The sequence below is a fragment of the Cibotium barometz genome, chromosome 33, assembly GCF_041138505.1.
Source record: "Cibotium barometz isolate CiBa-2024 chromosome 33, ASM4113850v1, whole genome shotgun sequence".
NCBI classification, from domain to species: Eukaryota; Viridiplantae; Streptophyta; class Polypodiopsida; order Cyatheales; family Cibotiaceae; genus Cibotium; species Cibotium barometz.
The window spans coordinates 38,057,097-38,080,060 of NC_141078.1; the positions used below are offsets into that span (position 1 = coordinate 38,057,097).

At 38.8% G+C, this 22,964-nt stretch overlaps 1 protein-coding gene across 2 annotated transcripts; it reads left to right on the forward strand.

Annotated features, from left to right (window-relative positions):
* The first annotated feature begins 20,178 nt into the window (after nt 1–20,178).
* Nucleotides 20,179–22,656, forward strand: LOC147619542 (uncharacterized). 2 transcript variants are annotated; one of them, XM_086773560.1, is made up of 4 exons: nt 20,179–20,269; nt 20,423–20,825; nt 21,781–22,157; nt 22,354–22,656. In XM_086773560.1, exons 1-4 carry the CDS (start codon nt 20,222–20,224, stop codon nt 22,447–22,449), a joined length of 924 nt encoding a protein of 307 aa, XP_086629686.1. In that variant the 5' UTR covers nt 20,179–20,221; the 3' UTR covers nt 22,450–22,656. The 2 variants fall into 2 exon arrangements, with proteins under 2 accessions (XP_086629686.1, XP_086629687.1); XM_086773561.1 differs by having other exon boundaries at nt 21,922–22,157.
* The last annotated feature ends 308 nt before the right edge of the window (nt 22,657–22,964 follow it).

The window sequence follows — 22,964 nt, forward strand, 5'->3', positions numbered from 1 at the left end:
TGTCCACTTAGGGGCCTTTTCGATAGTTCCTAGCTCATAGTAACCGGCAATAAACACTATATTCGTGAGTTTGGGAATTTCCCAACTCCCATTTTTTAAATGCTAAAAAGGTGGGATCTGGATAACATGCCTATAAGTTTTTCAAAACCATATCATGTGACCTATTGTTGGAAAGCGCTTGGAAAATGGAATCTATTGAGCTATAGAGTGCTCAATTTGGAGTAACGGTGTTCAAGTTATGATTAATCCAGAGATTTGACCACATATCCCAAACTTATGGAAAATTCCCATATTCCCCAATATTTTGTTAATATTTTTACTTATATTATAAAAATAAAAATGAAATCTTCGTTGAAGATCAGCAAGATCAACCAAGAGATCCATATAAGAGAGCCATGGACTCATCCGTTGAGGGACCAACATCAGTTTGTGTTTCATGGAAACAATGATCAGAATATAGTGGAAGTTGCAGATTTGAAGAAAAACTCATTCAAATGCAGGCAACTAGATCCATGCTTGAATTCAGAAAACAACTCTTACTCCTTGTTCCAATATCTTCCACGATGCACATGTGGGTATCTTCGGTGACCCAGAGCCCGAGCACCGTATGGTCAGCACCCTCTAGGATCCTTCGCACGTCACCTAGTGCTTCACTCATAGGCCGCTTCCTTGGTCCCTCATCCATCGTACCGAAAGCTCACCATTTAAATCGAACTGAGGCTGGTCAAGACCTCGGCTGACCTTGCGCGAGACGTCCTCCATTGACTCTCCGTCAGCTGTTGCAACTTTATCAAAATAGGTCTTCACGACCCATTCTCATCCAATCACATCATTTTCATCTCATCACATCTTTCCTCATTTATCCTCATCAGATCTCATCCACTCGCATCTACCCATCTCCACATCTCATCACATCACATTCATTCACATCTCATCCATTCATAAGTACCCCAATCCACATCACATCACATCAGATCCATTTTACCTCACATCTCAATCATTCACATCCATCCCGATTTACATGACAACACATCTCATTTATTCACATCCTGATTCACATCACGTTCACTCATATCCATCACATTCATTCTCATCACCATCCCATCACATACATAACATCACATCACATCTATCTATATCATATCTCATTCATACACATCTCATCTCATTCATCCACATCCATCCAATTGTCACATATACGATTACCCACATCTATTCATACATTCATATCTATCACTTCACATCCACATATATTCATGTCACATCACATCACATTCTTTCACATACACATCCACATCACACTTTCACATACACATCCACATCCATTCTTTCACATACATCCACATAAATTCTTTCACATACATCCACATCCATTCTTTCACATACATCCACATCCATTCTTTCACATACATCCACATAAATTCTTTCACATACATCCACATCCATTCTTTCATATACATCCACATCCATTCTTCACATACATATTTGCATCCATTCTTCACATATACATTCATATCCATGCTTCACATACATAACCACATCCATTCTTCACTTATACATTCACATCCATTTTCATCACATATCATCCACTCATATCCCATATCAATCATTTACATCCTGATTTACATGACATGACATCTCATCCATTCATTCACATCACATCTCGTCACATCTATTTACCTCGCATCTCATCACTTCTATTCACATCACATCCACCCATCCATTCATTCACATCTATCTGATTCTCATCACATCTCATTACATCTATTCACCTCACATCTCATTACCTCTATTCACATCACATCCATCCATTCATTCACATCCATCCGATTCACATCATATCTCATCACATCTATTCACGTCCCATCTCATCACCTCTATTCACATCACATCCATCCATTCATTCACATCCATCTGATTCACATCACATCTATTCACCTCACATCTCATCAATTCACATCACATCCATCCATCCATTCATTCGCATCTATCACATCACATCTCATCACATCTATTCACTTCACATCTCATCACATCTATTCACTTCACATCTCATTGCCTCTATTCACATCACATCCATCCATCCATTCATTCACATCCATATGATTCACATCACACCTCATTATATCTATTCATAAAATTTAAACATAGAATTTAAGAGATTCTTTACGCATCTATTTACGCATAAAAATCAACTTCAGTGGGAATAACACTTTTATAAAAATCCTTTTATGCATCTATTTATGCATAAAAATCAACTTTAATGAGAATAACACTTTTGAAATAAAAATAAATCCTTTATGCATCTTTTTATGCATAAAATCAATTTTAATGAGAATAATACTTTTGAAATAAAAATAAATCCTTTATGCATCTTTCTATGCATAAAATCAATTTTAATGAGAATAACACTTTTGAAATAAAAATAAATCCTTTATGCATCTTTCTATGCATAAAATCAATTTTAATGAGAATAACACTTTTGAAATAAAAATAAATTCAATGAAAACAACACTTTTATGATTAAAAAAATTCCATTATGCATCTTTCTATGCATAGAAATTAAATTCAATGAAAATAACACTTTTATAATAAAAAAAAATTCATTGTGCATCTTTCTATGCATAGAAATTAAATTCAATGAAAATAACACTTTTATAATAAACAATTTCCATTATGCATCTTTCTTTGCATAGAAATTAAATTCAATGAAAATAACACTTTTATAATAAAAAATTTCCATTATGCATCTTTCTTTGCATAGAAATTAAATTCAATGAAAATAACACTTTTATAATAAAAGAATTTCCATTATGCATCTTTCTATGCATAGAAATTAAATTCAATGAAAACAACACTTTTATAAAAAAAAATCCATTATGCATCTTTCTATGCATAGAAATTAATTTTAATAATTAATATCAGTGATATCCATGCATATTGATAGGTGAATATGTACATGGAGTAAATTAGAATATTTCTTTTAGAATGCACAAACGATGGGAATTACTGTTTTGGAATAACATAAAAATAAACTTTCTTTTCCACAAAATTCTAGAAAATTTTGCCATAACCTCCTTTGTATGGCTGACCATTTCTCATTTTTATCATTCTATTTTCAACTTAAGTTAACCCCAATTAGATGTAAAGGACTCTAATATTATACACAATTTTCAATTTTCAAGAGAGTAAACAATAAGAAAAGTTTAATTAATCTTTTTGTTAATCATTCTGGGATAAAGAAGGGCTGAATTGTAAAGAAGAGAAGGGGGTGGCCTTTTCATCAAGGCATAGCATTAGAATTTTCTTCAATCAACTATGAAACAAGAAAATCAAGAAAAGCATAGATTCAAAATTAAAAAGTAAGAAAATTTTAGCTTACATGGAGTATCAAGCTTTCCTTTGGCTTGAGGGATTAAGGGTTCTACTCTTGTTTGAAGCAAGAGTGGCCACAAATTACTTTGGAGAGGATTAAGCCAAAAATAATTGAAATATCAAGAAAATTCAATGTAAATGACTCTGGGTAGGAGTAGAGTAATAGTGCATAAACACCATTAACCTTTTACAAAGGGGGAGGCTTCTATTTATAGGAAAAAGTGAGCCTCTAACCAAGAAAACTGATTCTAGAATTTTCCAGATCAGTTTGGTCAATTTTTGACCATTTTTGGTGGGTCAGTTTAGCTTACTTTTTGGATCTAGTTGAAACAGGAGAGAGGAGAGATGAAAATATCTCATTTTTTTTTAAGTTTAAAACTCCTCCACACATGTGAAATAGGCGCCTACTTTATGAGGGGAGATCCCCACACTGAGGTGTCAAAAATGCATCATTTCCTCTAAATATCTCTTCTTTTTTAAGTAATAAACCTTGTCCTTAGTCAACTCTTCATCTTATGTGAGCATTTACTCATTTTTGGGGGATTTTCTTTTATTCTTCAATTTATCTCCTCCCTACATTTGGATTAATCTTATTGGTCCATAGGAACCTTAATTGGACCATAATCTAAAAATTTCTGAAAATCTCGACCCTTAGGCTAAGGTCCTTTATATCTATTTTTAACTAATTCCAATTGCACATTGGAAAGTTCTTTTTGAATTTTTGTTTCAGGGGAAACCATTTTAGACACTAGGAGGATTTTTATATCCAAAAATATCTCAATTTTGAATTACCTCTCTCTAGACATTTTCTCTCTCCGGCCAAAACAGGGTAAAGCAAGATCTTTCTTTTATTTGTGAGAGGGGAATAATTATAAACAGAAGAGGGGGTTCTTACACCTGCACACCTCAAAAGCTGGAGGGAGGAATCTTACAGACATGACATTGTCACCCCCATGCAGAAGTGTTGTCCTCTTCTCCCATTGGATGTTACATTTGCTGGTGCAAATCCAGGATCGTCCTAGGATCATTTCCTCTTCCATGGAACTTGCAAGTATGGCAAACACCCTTCCAACCAAGGGATTATTTTTTATGGAAATGTTAACACTTAAAAATCCCTCAGCTTTGGTAGTTATCAAGTGCAAACTGCGTACTTGGGTAATGGTGGGTTCAAGGTGCGGTCTGTCTAAGGATACCCATGTCTCATATGAGATCAGGTTATGACTTAATCTCGTATCTATTAGTGTAATGCTTGTTGCATGGCATTTAGCTATAGAGAGTTCCACCCTGAGTCGTGCTGGCTCAATGCAATTCCTCTTCATCCAGGAGAGTCAAGGAAGCCATGTTCACGTGCAAATTCTTTTCTAGAGTAATTGTTTGGCTTTGGCCTCCCTTGCCTTAGCCTCTTTTTGAGCTTGCTAGATTTGTTCCTTTGCAAGTTGTTTTTGTTGTTTTAAGAGATGTTCTTGCAAGAGCATCTCTTAGGTCAACAAGGGTCCAAAATATGTTTTGAGTTTGCTTCCATTGACGTAACCCTCCATCTATACGCCGTCAATCGTCTCAATTCTAACCGACACCTGAGGTGTGATCTCCAACCCTTTGTACTTGAGTTTCTTTTTCCTCGTGCTTTTCCTACACCATACATGAGGACAAGGTCTCCGTTTCCAGTTCTTTTTGTTTCAAGTTTTTGTCAACGAGTGCTTTTTGTGTAGTTTTTCTGCGTAGTTTCTTGAACATGAGTCCATAACACCATATTGGGGAATATGGGAATTTCCCACAAGTTTGGGACACGTGGTCAAAAGTTTGGATTAACCATAACGTGAACACCACTAATCCAAAAATGAGCGCTTTATAGCTCTTTAGATTCTATTTTTCAAGCACTTTCCAACGATAGGTCATATGATAGGGTTTTGAGAAACTTACAAACATGTTATCCATGTCCCCTTTTTTAAGTATTCGAAAATGGGAATTGGGAAATTCCCAAATTCACTAATATGGTGTTCCATGCAATGCAATTAGTCTGGTCTCATCAAGCTTCTCTAAATCGATTAGCCTTTCAGCTAATGCATTCTCCATCAGACGTTCTTGCACTGCAATCCTTAAGCTTGGAACTAGGTATTCTATAGGCATTATTGCCTCAAACACCATAAGCTAGATGGAAGGGAGTGTATCTCATCACTACCTTATATGATGTTTAGTATGCCCATAGGGCTGCTGTTAGCTTATGCTCCCAGTCCGTTCGACTTGCTTCCAAGGTTTTCGTCAAGATAGTATATAAAATTTTGTTTGTACTCTCTGCTTGACCATTAGCTTGTGGATAATAAGGTCATGATTTATGATGAACTAATAAGGATCCAGCAAGTAAATGATCAATCACCTCATTAATGAAATGTGAGCCGCGATCACTAACTTATTCTAGTGGGCAGCTGAATCTCAAGATGATTTGTTCATACAAGAATTTTGTTGTTGTGTGTAGTTAGCTTCGAGGCTGGCTTCCGCCCATTTGGTGAAATAGCCCATGGCCACGATCACATATCGGGCTTGTGAGACGACTGTGTCGCTAGACTAATAGGTCCAACAAAATCTACCCCTCATTTCTCGAAGGGTTGTCTTACAATAATAGGGGTTAGTGGCATCTTGTCCCTTTAACACCATATTAGTGAATTTGGGAATTTTTCAATTCCCATTTTTGAATACTTAAAAAAGGGGACATGGATAACATGTTTATAAGTTTCTCAAAACCCTATCATATGACCTATCGTTGGAAAGCGCTTGAAAAATGGAATCTAAAGAGCTATAAAGCGCTCATTTTGGATTAGTGGTGTTCAAGTTATGGTTAATCCAAACTTTTGACCACATGTCCCAAACTTGTGGAAAATTCCCATATTCCCCAATATGGTGTTCTTTTTTATGGGATAGCAAATCGCTGACATTCCTCGCACCTTTTGACAAATTCTATGGCGTCCCCGAACAATGTAGGCCACCATAATCCTTCTTGAAGTACCTTGCGAGCCGTAATCTCTCCAGAAAAATATCCTCCTGTTATTCCTGAATGAGCTTCATCCAATATCATGATGATCTTATCTTCTCTCACACATCTTCTTAGGACATTATCTTTGCCTAGCTTATATAGTTCTCCCGCAAATAATTGATAAGGTGCATCAAGCTTGATAAGCCACTGCATTTTATCTTTGTTCAAGGGTGTTCCATGGAAAACCATAAGCTAGATAATCCAATATCTCCTCACTCCATTCGGGTATCATGTCTAATTTGAACAAATAAGCATCAAGGAGGTCATCATCAACACCACTTGCTAGTTCCCCATTTGGAATTCTTGACATATGATCGGCTAACACATGTGTCCGTGTTGTAAAGTCAAATTCCAATAGTAATAGCAATCAATGTGTGATTCTTCTCGTGGGGTAAGGCTTATTCACTAAGTATAACAAGGCTTGATGGTCCAAGAAGAATATGAATTTGTTGGCCAATAGGTAATGTCGATATCTCTTAACAGCGTAAACCAAGGCCAACAACCCTTCTCGCTCTGTGTGGTGGTGTAATTCACCTCTACATCATTCAATTGATGACTAGCGAAGCAGACTGGATAATCCAATTTGAACTCACCAGGCTGGGCTAGTATGCATCCAATAGCAAATTTTTATGCATCAATATGCACATGAATATGAGGTCCCAATTGGGGGGTCGTAGAATTGGTGCGCTAGCCAATGCCTGCTTCAATCGATCATATGCCTTCTAGCATTCCTTAGTCCATTCAAAGACAATGAGTAGCTTATACAATGGCCTGGCAGTTTCAGCATAGAAAATTATGAAGCGGTGGTAATACCCAATGTGGCCCATAAATCTTTACACACCTTTGTAATTAGTGGACGGTGGCAGCTCCAATATCAACTTAACCTTGCTATCATCCGTGGATATACCGTTCTTTAAGACAATGTGTCCCAATATCACACCATGTTTGACCCAAAATTGGCACTTTAAATGGTTTAGTGATATACGATATAATCGACATCGCTTAAACACCTTCCTTAAGCAAGCCAGATGGTCTGCCCATCGAGAGTGTGCACACAAATCGTCAATGAATACAACCCAAAAATCCAACCTTCTCTCTGGCGTCCACAGCTGTGGTAACACCACCAACCGAACTCTCTCAGCCAGCAGCCTCCGCCAGTTCTCAAGCAACCCTTCCCCAAAACTAAGGCCACACCTATAGTCAGCGCCGCAGCCAACCACACCTCCCCCAAACTCGACTTCTTGCTGTGGATACTCCCCCTCACCTCTTTGCTTTGCAGCCAGCTCTCAAAACAAAAAACCAGTACTCCCTCTATCATCCACTCTCCCTCTTCAGAGGTGGCCACGACCAACACCCACCAGCAGCCAGCGCCCCTCTCCAACCTGCTCGTCGGCTCTCCTCCTAGTCGACACCAGCCACCGCCTTCAACCAAAATAGAGACCCCACTCCAAAAACTCTCTCCCTTCGCTAACCTTCTCCCCTTCATTGCTTCACTGCAGTTAGCCCAGCCTCCTCACTGTCAGGTGTCACACCAAAAATAGCTACATGTACAAAGCTCTTCGCTACTCGAGGTGGCTCCCCAGCATGTCGCCTGCCCCAAGCAAACCTTAACCACACCTCCCCCAAACTCTCCCTCCAAAGGCGACTCTAGTCTCTGCAGCAGGCAGTCCACCCTCCTGCACGCTCCACCCCCTTTCTCTGCTTTCAGTCTCTCCACACCCAAAACCCACACTGAGTCAATGGGTGCTCCATGACTCTACCACAATACAAAACATCACTCATGTACACATGTACAAGTTGAGTTTGAGGTTTTCAAAAATCTTCACACATATTTAGCAACCCCCTTTTTTCTGCTGAGACATTCATGTCCAGCAGAAGCTGTACAAACAGAGACCGTTTATCCCCCTGGATCAAACAGAAACCTCGGTGCATATACCTTCCAATCCTTCAAGCATTTTCCTCTGTCAAATAACCATTGATGGATCCTGTCATGGTCTTCCACTTTTCAGCAACCCCCTGGGTTCTTTATATATGGCATCCTCAATATATTCTACTGCATTTCCTCCTCCATACTAGCTCACATAACCTTGTGATGGAAACAACCATTCCTCACCTTTGCTCCCCTCTGACACATCTGAATCCCACTCATAAAGTAGCCATGCTTTTGCATCACCCTGCAAAAGCAATAAGCCAAAATCTGAGAAAGGATTTCCAGGGTTGCCCTGTCTTTCATCAAAGCTGTAAATTCCATCTTTTCCAGAAACCTGACTGCACTCTCCTGTGGCAATCCCCAATACTCTGGAAAATCCTGAGCCATTTCCCAAATCTTTCTTCACACAAACCCCTGTCTTCTCTCACAAACCGAAGGAAATTTCTTCCTTTGTGGAGGCACCAAAAAGTGATGACACGGAAGCGGTAAAGCTGCTTATGCCTTTATAGAGTGTCACACTTCCATACTCAGATACAAACACACCTAGAACACCAGACCCAAGAGCATAAACAAGACTTATATTTCAGAATAGATCTTCATCTCTACAAAGTTGGATATCCCAGACACCAGCCACAGCTAATCAACAAAAAAACACTACCCCTGGCTTGAAACTCACCCACAAAAAACCACACACACTCTCTCTCTCTCTCTCTCTCTCTCTCTGCTCAGCCAGCTCTGCGCGGCTAAAACACAACAAACCTCCTTGTCACCAGCCACCGTAGAGCAGCAATACTGTCGAACCCCTAGCTGGCCTGTAGTTGCCGCTAGCCTTCTCTGTCTCAGGCACCACCTTCCATAACAAGGTCCTCTTCCTTGTCTACTTGTAGGTGGCTCCTTCCAAGTCGGAACCACACAACTTCTCTCTTACCTACCCACAGTCGGCTTTTTTCTCTGGTTCGCTACTCTTTCTGCCTGCTGTCGTTGACGTCCACGTCTCCACTACCAGCCACCACTGCCGGCGTCAAAACCAGCTAAAGCAACTCCTTTGTTCTACCCTCGCCAGTGCCGCACAGCCTCCAAGACAAAATAAGGCCACTTCCCTATCATCCCTTGTGCACACTAGAGGCCGCCACCACATACAGAGTACCACACTTTCTTGCTTTGTTACCAGAGGTGACTCCTTCACCTCGTCGCCCACTATTGTTAATATACCAGCTCTCTCGTCATCGCCAACAACCCAAAAACCCAACCTTCTCTGTGGCGTCCGCCGCCCGCCACCACTGCGCTAACATTACCAACCTAACTCTCTCTCAGTCGTCGCCAGCAACAGCAGCCTCCGCCAGTTCTCAAGCAACCCTTCCCCAAAACTAAGGCCACACCTGTAGTCAGCACCGCAGCCAACCACACCTCTCCCAAACTCGACTTCTTGCTATGGATACTCCCCCTCACCTCTCTGCTTGCAGCCAGCTCTCAAAACAAAAAACCAGTACTCCCTCTATCATCCACTCTCCCTCTTCAGAGGTGGCCACCACGACCAACACCCATCTCCCTTTCTCTACAGCCAGTGCCCCTCTCCAACCTGCTCGCCGGCTCTCCTCCTAGTCGGCACCAGCCACCGCCTTCAACCAAAACAGAGACCCCACTCCAAAAACTCTCTCCCTTCGCTAACCTTCTCCCCTTCACTGCTTCACTGCAGTTAGCCCAGCCTCCTCACTGTTAGGTGTCACACCAGAAACAGCTACACGTCCAAAGCTCTTCGCTACTCGAGGTGGCTCCCCAGCATGTCACCTGCCCCAAGCAAACCTTAACCACACCTCCCCCAAACTCTCCCTCCAGAGGCGGCTCCACCCTCCTGCACGCTCCACCCCCTTTCTCTGCTTGCAGTCGCCACCCAAAACCCACACTGAGTCAATGGGTGCTCCATGACTCTACCACAATACAAAACATCACTCATGTACACATGTACAAGTTGAGTTTGAGGTTTTCACCACACAACGTGAACATTTTCCTACAGTTTCACGTGGGAACTTCCCACGTCAAGTGATGTGATTCTGGGTGCAAAACACTAATCTAACAGTTTCCAAAATGATTGTGCCACGCCTAAGGAGTGTAATACAAGTTCAAGGCACAGTCAATGGCTCCTTATTTTTTTATTTTTGTGAATTTTTGAAAAGAAGAAAAACAGGAACACCAACCTGCTCGTTCATGTTGATGATTCCAGTGATGCAAATATCAAAATTAACTAGAAATTTCTCACAATTTTTTTACTTCCACACAAATCTTTTCCATTCATTTTCTACACAATGCATTACCAAAATGCAAAGGCAATCATGAATCTTATGCAATGGGAGGCTAAAACTCCAAGAGGAAGGAAGAAACAAAGGTGTTTCCCTGGCACGGCACCAAAAATGTTATGGGCTACCACACCTCCAAGAGGGAACTCAATGCATTCACCTAAGGGAAGAGCAATAGATCACAACTATCGTAGGGCACTTACCAATCCTTCGAACTTGAGTCCTTTGAGGCCTCCAAGCTCACTTGTTAAGCTCCAAACCTCCAAGCTCCACCTCCACGCTATCACCGTAGAGTCGCTCACACCATTGCATAAGGCAATCACTCTCTCTCTCCCACACAAGCATGAATCATACAAGCATAGAAGAGACACAAATGCTAGAATGCTCTCTCTCAAGACACAAGTAAGAGCTCTCAATAGCACAAAGGGGGATTATCCCTTTTCATTATGAGAAAATGCCTTATATACATTTGGCCCCTATTCACACTTGGGTGCCCAAAACTTACTTAACTAAGACCTTGGGTGGCCAATATCTCATAATGTACAACTTTTATAGTGCCTTTTCATGACACTTATTAATGTCCTCAATTGGAGGAGCATACTTGTTAATCTAAAATGGGATTAACAGACATAGAGAAGTTACAAACTTTCACAAGGCTTCTTTCAATTCCCTTAGTACTGCTAGATATTAGAAGGAGGCCACACTTGTATGACCCCTTTATCAATGTGAAGGGAATTAAGAAACGTCAAGTGGTCAAGGTTAGCCCCTTGTCAAACTTAAGGCAAACAAAAAGTAAAGGAGAAAAGAGGAATGGCTTGAACAAGCCTCACAAAAGTGGGGCACGAGGGATCCTCTAAAGGCATGGAGAAAGAGAACTAATAGACCCCCAAGTGTCCCTTATGCAAGATGGACAAAGGAAACATGTTCCATCATCTCTTTTGAAGCTGCAAAGTCACTAAATCGGTTTGGAGGCATCTCTAAATGATGTTGGCACCGCCAAGAAGACGTTAGCTATACTTGTTTGGACACAGACACACACACACACACACACACACACACAAATGATAAATCTAGAATTAGTAAGCATCTAGAGGGCATATGTTATCACCACACAAAAAAAGGCACGGGCCAGTGAGGTTTGAACTCACGCATGGGCTTGAAACACCCTAACAACTATGGGCTACAAAATCTTGTGAGAAAATCCTTGAGTGATGAATGAAGGATGATTGGCTGAGGCCAGCTATAATTGCGTGTGGCTGAGAACATTTTCAAGCATTTTTTGGGAGTAGAATATATATGACGCCATTTAATGGCGACTACTTGTGGGCGAGTTTGCCACAAACGGAAAAAGGCTTTTTTCTTTGCAACTTGCACGCACGTTCTTCCAACTCCCGGTTTCGACCTTCAAATGGGCCACCATCCAGTTGGCAAGAGCATTACACGTGGCCGCATGGCCACAAGTGAGCCGCTGACTTGTGGCACTATTGACTCAATACAATACTTACACGTGGCTGCATGGCCACAAGTAAGCCGCTGACTCGTGGCCCTGTTGACTCAACTTGCACGCACGTTCTTCCAACTCCCGGTTTCGACCTTCAAATGGGCCACCATCCAGTTGGCAAGAGCATTACACGTGGCCGCATGGCCACAAGTAAGCCGCAGACTCGTGGCACTGTTGACTCAATACACTACTTTCAATTTTTTACATTATAACTATATAAATACCAGCAGAGTAGGCCTAGAATTGAAAGGTCATACCCTTCCCTAAAATTTAAGGGTTGTGATACCTTAGAATTTAAGGGTTGTGGTACCCTTCCAAAGGGGGGCTTATCCTTCAAAATAAAGGAAAAATACCTCTCCAAAAAGGGTACAACTTTGAAACAAAATAATAGTATGATCTTCCTATCTCTTCACAAAGAAATGGAGGTTTAGCATGAACCTTTCAAATGAAATTTTGAAGCTTCCCTGCGAATTCGAGGATTGGCATGTACTATAAGGGTCTTTACACACTCCAAGTGTCTGGGATGGGCATGGAGATGGACTTGGAAGACTCCCTATCCATGTGGATGGGTGGGGTAGAATTCCCCCTTTTTTCGAAGACTCTAAGCATTTTGATGTAAGAAAACTTGTGAATTTTGAAGCAGCGCGTAAACTCCCAAGTGATTCTTGCAAGTCACACATTTTATGTGAATCGGTAATATTCTACATTATTATTTTGTGGTTAAGGTACCATTCCAATGAGCTCAATCTTGTGGTCAACTCTTCTTAATTGTGCCAAAATAAGCACATAGATTAGTTTTTTTATGTTTTGCAAGCTTGGCAAAAGTGTAAAGGTGGAAAAATGCAAACAACTCCTCATAGCACTCATTGCCAACCCAACAGTGTAGTTGATGAATTACACAACTCAGTTCTCGGCTCACAATTGTTTCTCTTTTGTTATGGACAAGTTTGCCAAAAGAGAAAAGGCTTCATTATTTCCCTTTTGCAATTTCCAAACCACGTTCTTCCAACTTAGAGCTTCAAATGGGCCTTTGCTTGTGCTGATTGCACTTGGCAAGAGAATGACACATGTGGCACAAGTAGAGTCTATAGCAACATAAAAAGCATAGGCACATGGCATTATTTCAATTATGACTATGTATAATATATGTACTATAAGCATTTTGACTGATGTTCTCATAAATGAAAATTGACTTATATACATAACTTTATGTTCACACTTGGCTATCCACAATTAAGTGTCTGGGGTGACTATTCATAGCAAAAGATTCTACTAAGTTATTTATAGATTAGTTTTTGCCTTCATTACATTGGCGTAGTAAGCCTAGTTTTCCATTATATATATTCAACACAAGCACTCAGTGTAGGACCAAAGTTGAGGCTATAAAATGCACAACACACCATACAAAAGATAAGGACATGCTAATACCCAAAAGGGTAAGAATGCAAGAGTTGTTGGATAGGAGAGGCAGTTTTAAGAGAAGGGAAAGTGGTGAGAGACAAGGTTCCAAGGAGATGAGAGAGAGAGAGAGAGAGAGAAGAGAGAGAGAGAGAGAGAGAGAGAGAGAGAGAGAGAGAGAGAGAGAGAGAGGATTGGAGACATTGGAGACGATTGAGAAGGGAAAAGTGGTGAGAGACAAGGGAAGGAGATGAGAGAGAGAGAGAGAGAGAAGAGAGAGAGAGAGAGAGAGAGAGAGAGAGAGAGAGAGAGAGAGGGATTGGAGACATTGGAGACGATTGAGAGGTTGAAGGTAGGTTATGGGAGGAGTTGAAAGAGAGAAACTGAGACTCAAGGGGGAAATAAACTAGACTGGTTTTGCATGGCATCAAGAAAAACATAAAGATATTGATTAACAAAAAAAGATGTGCTCGGAGAATAATTCCACATCTCAATTAACCATTTATACAATTTCTCACGGCCGTGAAAAACTATGGCCATGAAAAACCAAACTAGTTTTGTTCATGTCAACTCTTCAATCATGGAAGAAACACCAAAAACACTAACCTACCACTTCCCTATCACATTGACTAAATATTAAAATCAGTGTCAAAAGGGAAAGAAGTAGTCTAAGTTAGCACTATGAGAAAATCTTGTCATTGATGCCATGAAAAATTACCGTGGTTTTTAATGAAACCACTCTTAAGCTTGATGTTTAGCATTTGCATACTAATATATTAGCATTAATGTGTCATACTAACATGGGATCATACAAATATTACCATTAATGTGTCATTCTAACATGGGATAATGCAAATATCAATTTTTTAAGGTGGTTAGTTTGCCAGACTACATTTTCACATCGTGAAAAACTATATTCTAGTTTTTCCCCTCACAAGGCAGTACACATTATTAAGCATCAAAGTGTGATAGATCTACATGGCAAACTAACTTCATCATGTGTGCCAAAAATCCAAAATAAGCTTAGCTTTGACACCATGAAAAACTAGACAAGTTTTTTGAATCTAGGTGCTACACCTAAAAGGAGTGGCATAGACATTTTAAAGATAAAATCATAATACATAAATCTTTGACCACACTTTTTGAAGAAACAAATAACCAAACATTACCTTACTAATCCTATTTTTATTCAAGGTATCTCTTAAAGGGCCACTAGTTTATCTCAACATCGACCTCAACATCCCCCTAATGAATAGCCATGCCACTTAACAGGGCAAGAGGGAGAGCACAAGCTTTTGGTAGAAAGAGGGTGGCGAAGAAGGGCATAAGACCTAATAATTTTATTGAGTCAAATGCATAATGTATGATTGTACCTAACCTTGAGGAATAATGTCGTGTTTGATTAGTTGGGCTTTCCTTCTCTCAAACAAGACCAAAATTCCTTTTAGACTATTCTCGAATGAACCTAAAGAAATATCCTTAGAAGAGAATGGTCTCTAACTCATTCTCATTCACTTAGATAAGAACCTTTACTTAGCTTCTCGAAGAAAACTATAGTTGTTGTATCTCATTGCTTGGTCAAAAGATCTTTCCAATTATATAAATTAGTTGCTTTAAAAGAGAAAAAAATGAGCTATAGTGGAGGATTTCAAAGAAAGTTCCTCATAAGAAGATAATTGGAACAATTGTTTAATCTAATATCCTCAATATTGGTTGCTATTATATATTTTACTTCCTCAATATTGGTTGCTATTATTACGCATAAAACATGATCAATGTGTAAAGGCATATGTGTTAAGGAAGACGCAAGTATGATTTGTGGTCGGCATTTTGAGGGATAAGTTTATGCCTTCTTAGGTTGGGCTTTCCTTGTTTAGAACAAGACTAAAGTACATTTTTTATTATTTTTGGACACTTGGATGAGCCTAAAGAAAGAACCTCAAAGGTGAACAGTCTCTAAACCATTTGTTCGCTTAGATGATCTTGAACCGTTTGCATGACTTCTCAAAGATACATGGACTCTTTGCATGCCTTTTCAAAGATATATCTACTTGTTCTATCTTGTTTCTTATTCACTTAGATGATCTTGGACCCTTTGCATGCCTTCTCAAAGATATATCTACTTGTTCTATCTTGTTTCTTGGTCAAAAATTTGTCCTATTGATCAATTTCAACCAAAGCTCAAGAAATGAGCCATAGTGAAGGCTCTTAAATAAAATACCTCAAAAGATGATTCTTCTTCTTCTTCTCACAACATGCACTGTAAATCATGTACGACATAGAGGAAGAAAAATTCTTCCTCCTTTTCTTCTTCTCACAACATGCACTATAGACAAGTAGCACAGGACATTGAGTTAAACCTAACACTAACTACAAGTAAGTATTTATACAAGCAACATGCCCTCTTGTCACATCACAAGAAGAAAATCCCTCAATCTCTCCTAATAACATTTCATTGTAGCAGTAAAATGTATTGTTTTTATTTTGTAGAACCTTAGTTTTCATTGTAGTAAAATGTATTGTTTTAATTAATTGTGTCATATTGAGATATTGATTTCATTTTTATTTATATCATTTTACAATATAATCAGTGTAATAATGCAAGTAGCATTACACTCCCTTTTTTAAATAAAAGGTAGACACTTATATGCATTCTACATTATAGTCAATGTAATAATGCAAGCAACATTACACTTTCTTTTTTAAATAAATAAAAAAGTAGACACTTATGTTGCTATAGAATCAATGTGTAGAAGAAAGGATTTATCATTTTTCCCTTATACCAACTACATTATTCCTTAAGTTTTGAAATCATCATTGGATTGTATATTATCCCCATTTTATGCTATGGTTGTAATTCTATCTCTTAAAGGAGTTAGCTAAAAATCTGTAAGAAAAAATGTGTGTTTAGACAAAAGGGTTTCTGTTTCAGATATAGTAACATAAAATAGACATGGATTGTATATTACCCTCATTTTATGTTTAAACATAAAAGGGTTTCAGTTTCAGATGTAGTTACATAAAATAGACATGGATTGTATATTACCCTCATTTTATGTTTAAACATAAAAGGGTTTCAGTTTCAGATGTAGTTACATAAAATAGACATGGATTGTATATTACCCCCATTTTATGTTTAAACATAAAAGGGTTTCAGTTTCACATGTAGTTACATAAAATAGACATGGATTGTATATTACCCCCATTTTATGTTTAAACATAAAAGGGTTTCAGTTTCACATGTAGTTACATAAAATAAATATCATGGATTGTATATTACCCCCATTTTATGTTTAAACATAAAAGGGTTTCAGTTTCACATGTAGTTACATAAAATAAACATCATGGATTGCATATTACCCCAATTTAAGCTATGGTTGTAATTCTATCTCTTAAAGGAGGTAGCTAAAAATCTGGAAGATAGAATGTGTGTTCAACATAAGGGGTTTCATTTTCAGATGGAGTTACATAAAACAAACATGCATAAGGAATTCTTTGATCAAAAAGTTTGACCCTTGCTAACACACCAAGAGACACGACTCTTTGCTAGCATGAAGGGGTATTCCCCTTTCTATCACCAAGATCCACTTTATAGTCTAGGAGGCATGACCGTTCCTTTTTGAAATAATGTAAAAAATTCATAAATATCTTGTTAGAATATCCATATTGCATACCTTTGTAGATGAAATGATATTGTATGGTGTAAAAGGGTATGATGATTCCTTTTTGAAAGATGTAAAATAGCTAAGAGAGATAATCTACATTTAAAGTTTGGTATGCCAAGATGATATCCTATTTTAACATTTTTCTATCATCCACCATAGATATGGCATTAGCCTTTGTATCTCAATTGTATAAAGAATGCATGTTGTGTACTCTACCTTATTATTTGTGAGTGGGCACCTTTATGGAAAAAAACTAGCCATATGGAAACTAGTCTAGATAAGCATCCAAACCTAGATGTATCATAACAAATGTATAAGAATTTTGGTTTCTTAGACGTATCATGAAAAATGTCTAAGAGTTTTGGTTTCTTAATAAAGCATGGTAGAATTAAAGCCACAATAATTTATGGAGTTTAATATTCTAGGTTCAACTTAAGACAACTTAAGACAAGGTCTAATGGTTTAATTTGGACAGTTCAAGCTTATGTTTGGGGAACTCATATATGTAAAAGCACAAATTGTGGGTTCATTACATGGGAATCTATATTATTGAAGCCTAAGAAAGGGCACACTTAGATAATGTCATTATGGGCATTTTCAAGCTTGTCTATGGCACAAAACCCTTGTACTTACCAAAAGACTTTGGGAATATTAAAACTTTTGTCAATAATTATATTTCTAATCATTATCAATGGTAGCTATATGACCAAGAGCCTCATCCTCCTTTTTTTATATCTCTTATCGCCCCATCGATGATCCTTATATTAGATTATTTGTGAATTACCACAAGTGTAGTGCTGTGAATTTTTAGGAAAGCAAGGCGTAGACCCATGGTCTTCATAATATATGGGCTAGCAAGTGTGATGCTTGAATTTTAAGGAAAGCATGTTCTAGACCCATTGTTTGTTGGTAGTACCCCTTTTAATAGACCAAAGAGAAATTTCTTATTTCAATTCAAGATTAGCTTTTGAATGTTAATTTTTAAAAATAATCTCTTCAAGATTACCTCTTTAGGGCTACAGTATCCCTCAATATTGCTCTACTTTTTGTCATTTATCTCCCTAAAACAAGATTCAAAACTTTTTTACTTTTTTCTTTAGATATCCCCTACATCTTTGGACACTGTGGGGTCTACCCAACAATGGATTCCCTTTTAATAAACATCATTTGTTAGAAATAATGACTTGAGCTTAAAGGAATTATTTGGTTGTATGTTGAGCATGAAAGAAAAATGATCATGAATTCCCTTTTAAAACATCATTCCTTAGAATTGATAACTTGACCCTAAAGGAATTATTTGGTTACATGTTGAGCATGAAAGGACAATGATCATGAATTCCCTTTTTAAAACATCATTTCTTAAAATTGATAACTTGAGCCTAGATGAATTATTTGTTTAGTAGAACTATTTTCACAATCCAAAACAATAAACTTTATATACTCACAAGAACTCGTATGCATTTTCTCTATGTGTAGTTTATTCTTACAGATGCTATTAGCAGTCTGAATTAGGTCCGATTGGAAATAATTGAGGTGTAATTAGGTCGATAAAAGTCAAATTAAGGTTCATTTTCTTTTTGGGCAACCAATGAAATCTTACAATCTCTTGGTCAGAATCTTTAGAGGACGCACAATTATCAAATCACTTCCTATGAAGATTCCCAAAAATGGATCTTCTTAAGCAATATTCATCTTATCATCCATCCTTATTATAATATTCCCTATTAATTTGTTCTTAAAAGAATTGGATGTAAGCATCATGCCAACTCTCACATACATAATCTTAACAAGCTCTCACAAGGCCCAAACATAGCTTTAGGATTTGATTCTGGATTAGATTATAATAGAATGATGTGGAGAAGCCTAGTTTAGTGACAACATATGTAATGATGGATCACACAATGTTGTAAACGAAGAAATAGCTCATAATAAAAATGGTATTGAATAACGAGCATCGTGACAAAATTATGTAAAGATAACAATGATGACCAATACAAGATTAATCCTAGTCTTAAACAAAAAAAAAATCTTTATCATTTATAGATAGTGCCTGCAGAGCTAGACTTGCAAAACAACTCCTATATGTATACATTCTTTATCACACCGAAGATGACAATGCTAAATCAACACAAGATGATCATAGTCTTGAATGATTTTTTTTTTAAATTTGCTGATGGACTTGCACCAGAACTCCTACATGCATAATATTAAGAGGCTGCCCCCATAACCCTCCACTCTTGGAGGTGTCGAGGGTCCTCAACTTGTAATAGCACCAACTAGAGGGCCTCTCGGCTGGTAAGAGTTGATAGGCTGTAAGCTTTTCTATAGCGTGCACCCCCTACACCTCCAAAACTAGGGGGTTATGGGGGGGCCGGGCCTTCTTTCAACCAATTATGTCTAGTAGGTCTATTTAGATCTAAGTGAGATCCAAAAAGGTTCAATTGGGTCTAATAGAGTCTAATTTGGTCAAATTAAGTCCAATTGGATCAAATCAAGCTCAATAGTGTCAAACTCAATTGAATCAGTTCAAATTGGTTCAAATTTGAACCAAATGAAGTCGGTTTATTATAGGTATCATTGTATGATTCATGGTGTGAGAGGCCCTTTGGATCTTTTGTTCTTCTTTTTCTCTCTCTAGGCCCCTTCTTTTGTTTTTATCCCTCTCTTTCTCTCTCAGTCACGCACTCGGTTCAAATCTCTTCCTCGATTGGTCTCTCTAGATCAATAAAATTGACGTCACTCGGTTCAAATCTCTTCCTCGATTGGTCTCTCTAGATCAATAAAATTGACGTTAAACGACGCGCTCTCTCTCAAATAACACAGAAGGGGATCACACCATCAAACCATTGACACGTGGAGCCAGACTTAGCGGTCCTAGATTCTATGAGTTGTACTTGCGTCTGGCAGTGAATGCGACCCACGCGATGTTGAGTTGTGATCGAGGAGTACTGGTCACACTATCTTTAGCCAGAAATTGTCGTATTATTGCTCCCTCTAATGATCAATTAATCCCTCGTTACCTATCCTTTCATGAGCCGTTTGTGTTGCATCCTAAGCCAGAGCCAAAGGTTTAGTAAGGTATTACATTATTAATCATCGCGTCGCAGACGCCATCGCCATATCCAAAAGCTGCTTTCAAGACTTATTGATTTGTTTTCTTCTTCCGCCATAGCCAGACCTTCATATATTCGCAGACAAACTAATGTTTTTGTCATCTTTGGCCTTCGCCAGATCTCACTAATCGCACATTCATACTGGATTGCTACGTTATTAAGAAGAATGGCTTGTCCTCATGCATTCCGACCTGTTGGGCGAGCGGCAATGGGAGCTTTCCGCCATATTATGGCCTGCTCTCGGTCCCATAACCATCACCACCATTCATCAATGGAGATGGAGAATGATGATAAAATCATCAACGCTGATCTTAATGACGAGGCCGAAATGAGCAGATTAGACGGTTTATGTGGTGACGGAGATCTTAAATATTTGAACGACGTTAATGCAATGGCCTACAAGCATCAAGCCATAGCTGAGCTTCATGCAGTCCTCAGACACCTTGAAGTCCGATGGCAGCTTTTCAATGAATCCCTGTCCAAGTTCCACGACCCAGAAGCTATGCTCGCCAACTGTACAGGTACTCCTATTTTTAATGGTTCTCTTCTCAGATTTGTTTTAGGTTTTGTATTTAGTGTGGTTAATCTGTGAGTTTAATATTAATAGGGCTTATTCAAGTTTTCTCTCTTTGCTTGATAATCAAATTATGAATGAAGTTAAGTTTTCTGTCAATCAAGTTTAGGGTTTGCTGTCATCTAGAGATTAGATATTGCAGCACCAGATCATACCATATTTAAATTATCGAGCTTATTTGTGTAGGGTTTGCTCTGCAAGATTAGAAACTTAGCTAGGTTGTCAAGCCATCTTGCCCCCTCCATCATAAGGGGTGGGGTGCACTCCAAAATGGGTGGGGATTTTTTTTAAAAAGAATTTCCTTGCAAAAAAATAAGTAATAGAAACCCTAGCTAGGTAATCTAGCTAATTTTAGTAGGGTTTGATGTAGGACTATAAACCCTAACTTCTGCTGCCATTGGGAGGCAGTGACTGTGTGTTTGTTTAGGGGGTTTACACATCAGGCACGCACCCTATTTTTGTATTGGTATCCTGAAAAAATCTCGGGAAACCGAGGTTTTTTCAGGAGACCCCCCCACCCCCTAGCTCATGGACAAGGAGTCTCCCCCATCCATCCCCCACCCCTAGGCCATGGAGGAGGAGTCTCCCCAGACTTTTTTCGGGAGACTCCCTGCCCCTAGCTCATGGACGAGGAGTCTCCCGAGATTTTTTGGGGAGACCTCCTCGCCCCTAGCTCAAGGACAAGGAGTCTCCCTTCTCCATTCCTTCCCACCCTATTTACACTAAATCAGGGGCAGTTGTGTAAAGGCCCTTAGTGAGCAACATGGAGTCTGATGGTTGCTGTGAATGGGGAGGACCAGGGTTTGAACTTGGGCATATCTAGGATGTAAATATGAATTAACTATAAAACATGGAGTTTCATCAAGCCACAATAGTGTGTAATAACATGGTTTAAGTTGCAGATGATGTGATGTGGAGCACTGAGAGTGGGGAGATAATCAAAGGGAAGAACCATGAGCTTCTCTCAATTTTGCAAGCTTTGATTGAAAGGAAGGTATCATTGGAGGTAGAGATTGAGAGCATAACAAGGATTTCCCCATCAGGTTCTCCTGACCTCTCACTGGACAAGCATGGACATTGTGGGCGTCCCACCCCCATGGAGTTGGCCAAGGCAAATGCAGCTTTGCAAGTGCTTAATCTAATTAATCCAACCTCCCAAACCTTAATCCACACTGGTTCAACCTTAGTAGCCTCATCATCGTCGTCGTCGTCAGTCACTGGAGGTGGCCGGCCCTTCTTGATCTTGGCAAAAGACAATTACACTCTTAGGAGTAATGAGGTAATTACATAACATTAATTGCCACTTAGTTCTCTCATTAGGCTGATAGTGTGGTACTTAATCCTGCTTGCCTAATGTTGCAAGAAGTTATGAAGGTTTTTGCCACTTTGATCTCTCGGTATTTTGATCATGTTTTACTTAATGCTTTTTGCTTACTGGTGCAAGTTATAAAGGTTCCTCTATTTTGGGGTTGCAGGGGGAGGTTGTAGAGAGAGGGAAACGAGCTGTTCTGTGGCAGCAGCACAAATCTTCATGGTACATACGTGGTTATTTGTGCTATCCGCTTGATTAGCCACTCCCATCATTATACCAAAACAAATTATTCTTTTGTTTTGTTTTGTTTTTTTTGGCTGTATCCACAATCCTTGGATCATGGCACATTAATTCTCAAAATTATTGCTAAGAACAAGATGTTTTTTTTTTTGGCCTCCTTGGAAAAGAAAGGAAGGCATAGTGAGTTGTGACTATCTTTTGCCCTTTTGTCAATGTTAGTGTGCCTTGTAGGGGAAGTAGCTCTTTTAAGCTCTCCATTCTATTTTAAAAAGGTCAATTCAATGACTTTGCTTTTCTCACTCTTAAAAGTGTTGCTCATAGCCAGCAGGCTTCAACCTATGTTGTGAAAAGTGTGATAGAATAGGGAAAGGACAAACGAAGTCCTTTCCTTGTGTTGTAACACTCACAGCATGTGGCGGAGTAAACAAAAGACAGAGGGAGTCTTGTTTATGGAGAACGAGGGTTAAGTTGTAGTTATAGTTAAATTAAAGTTGAGGAAATGTTTGTTCAAAATTGTAAATTTTTGTTCAATTC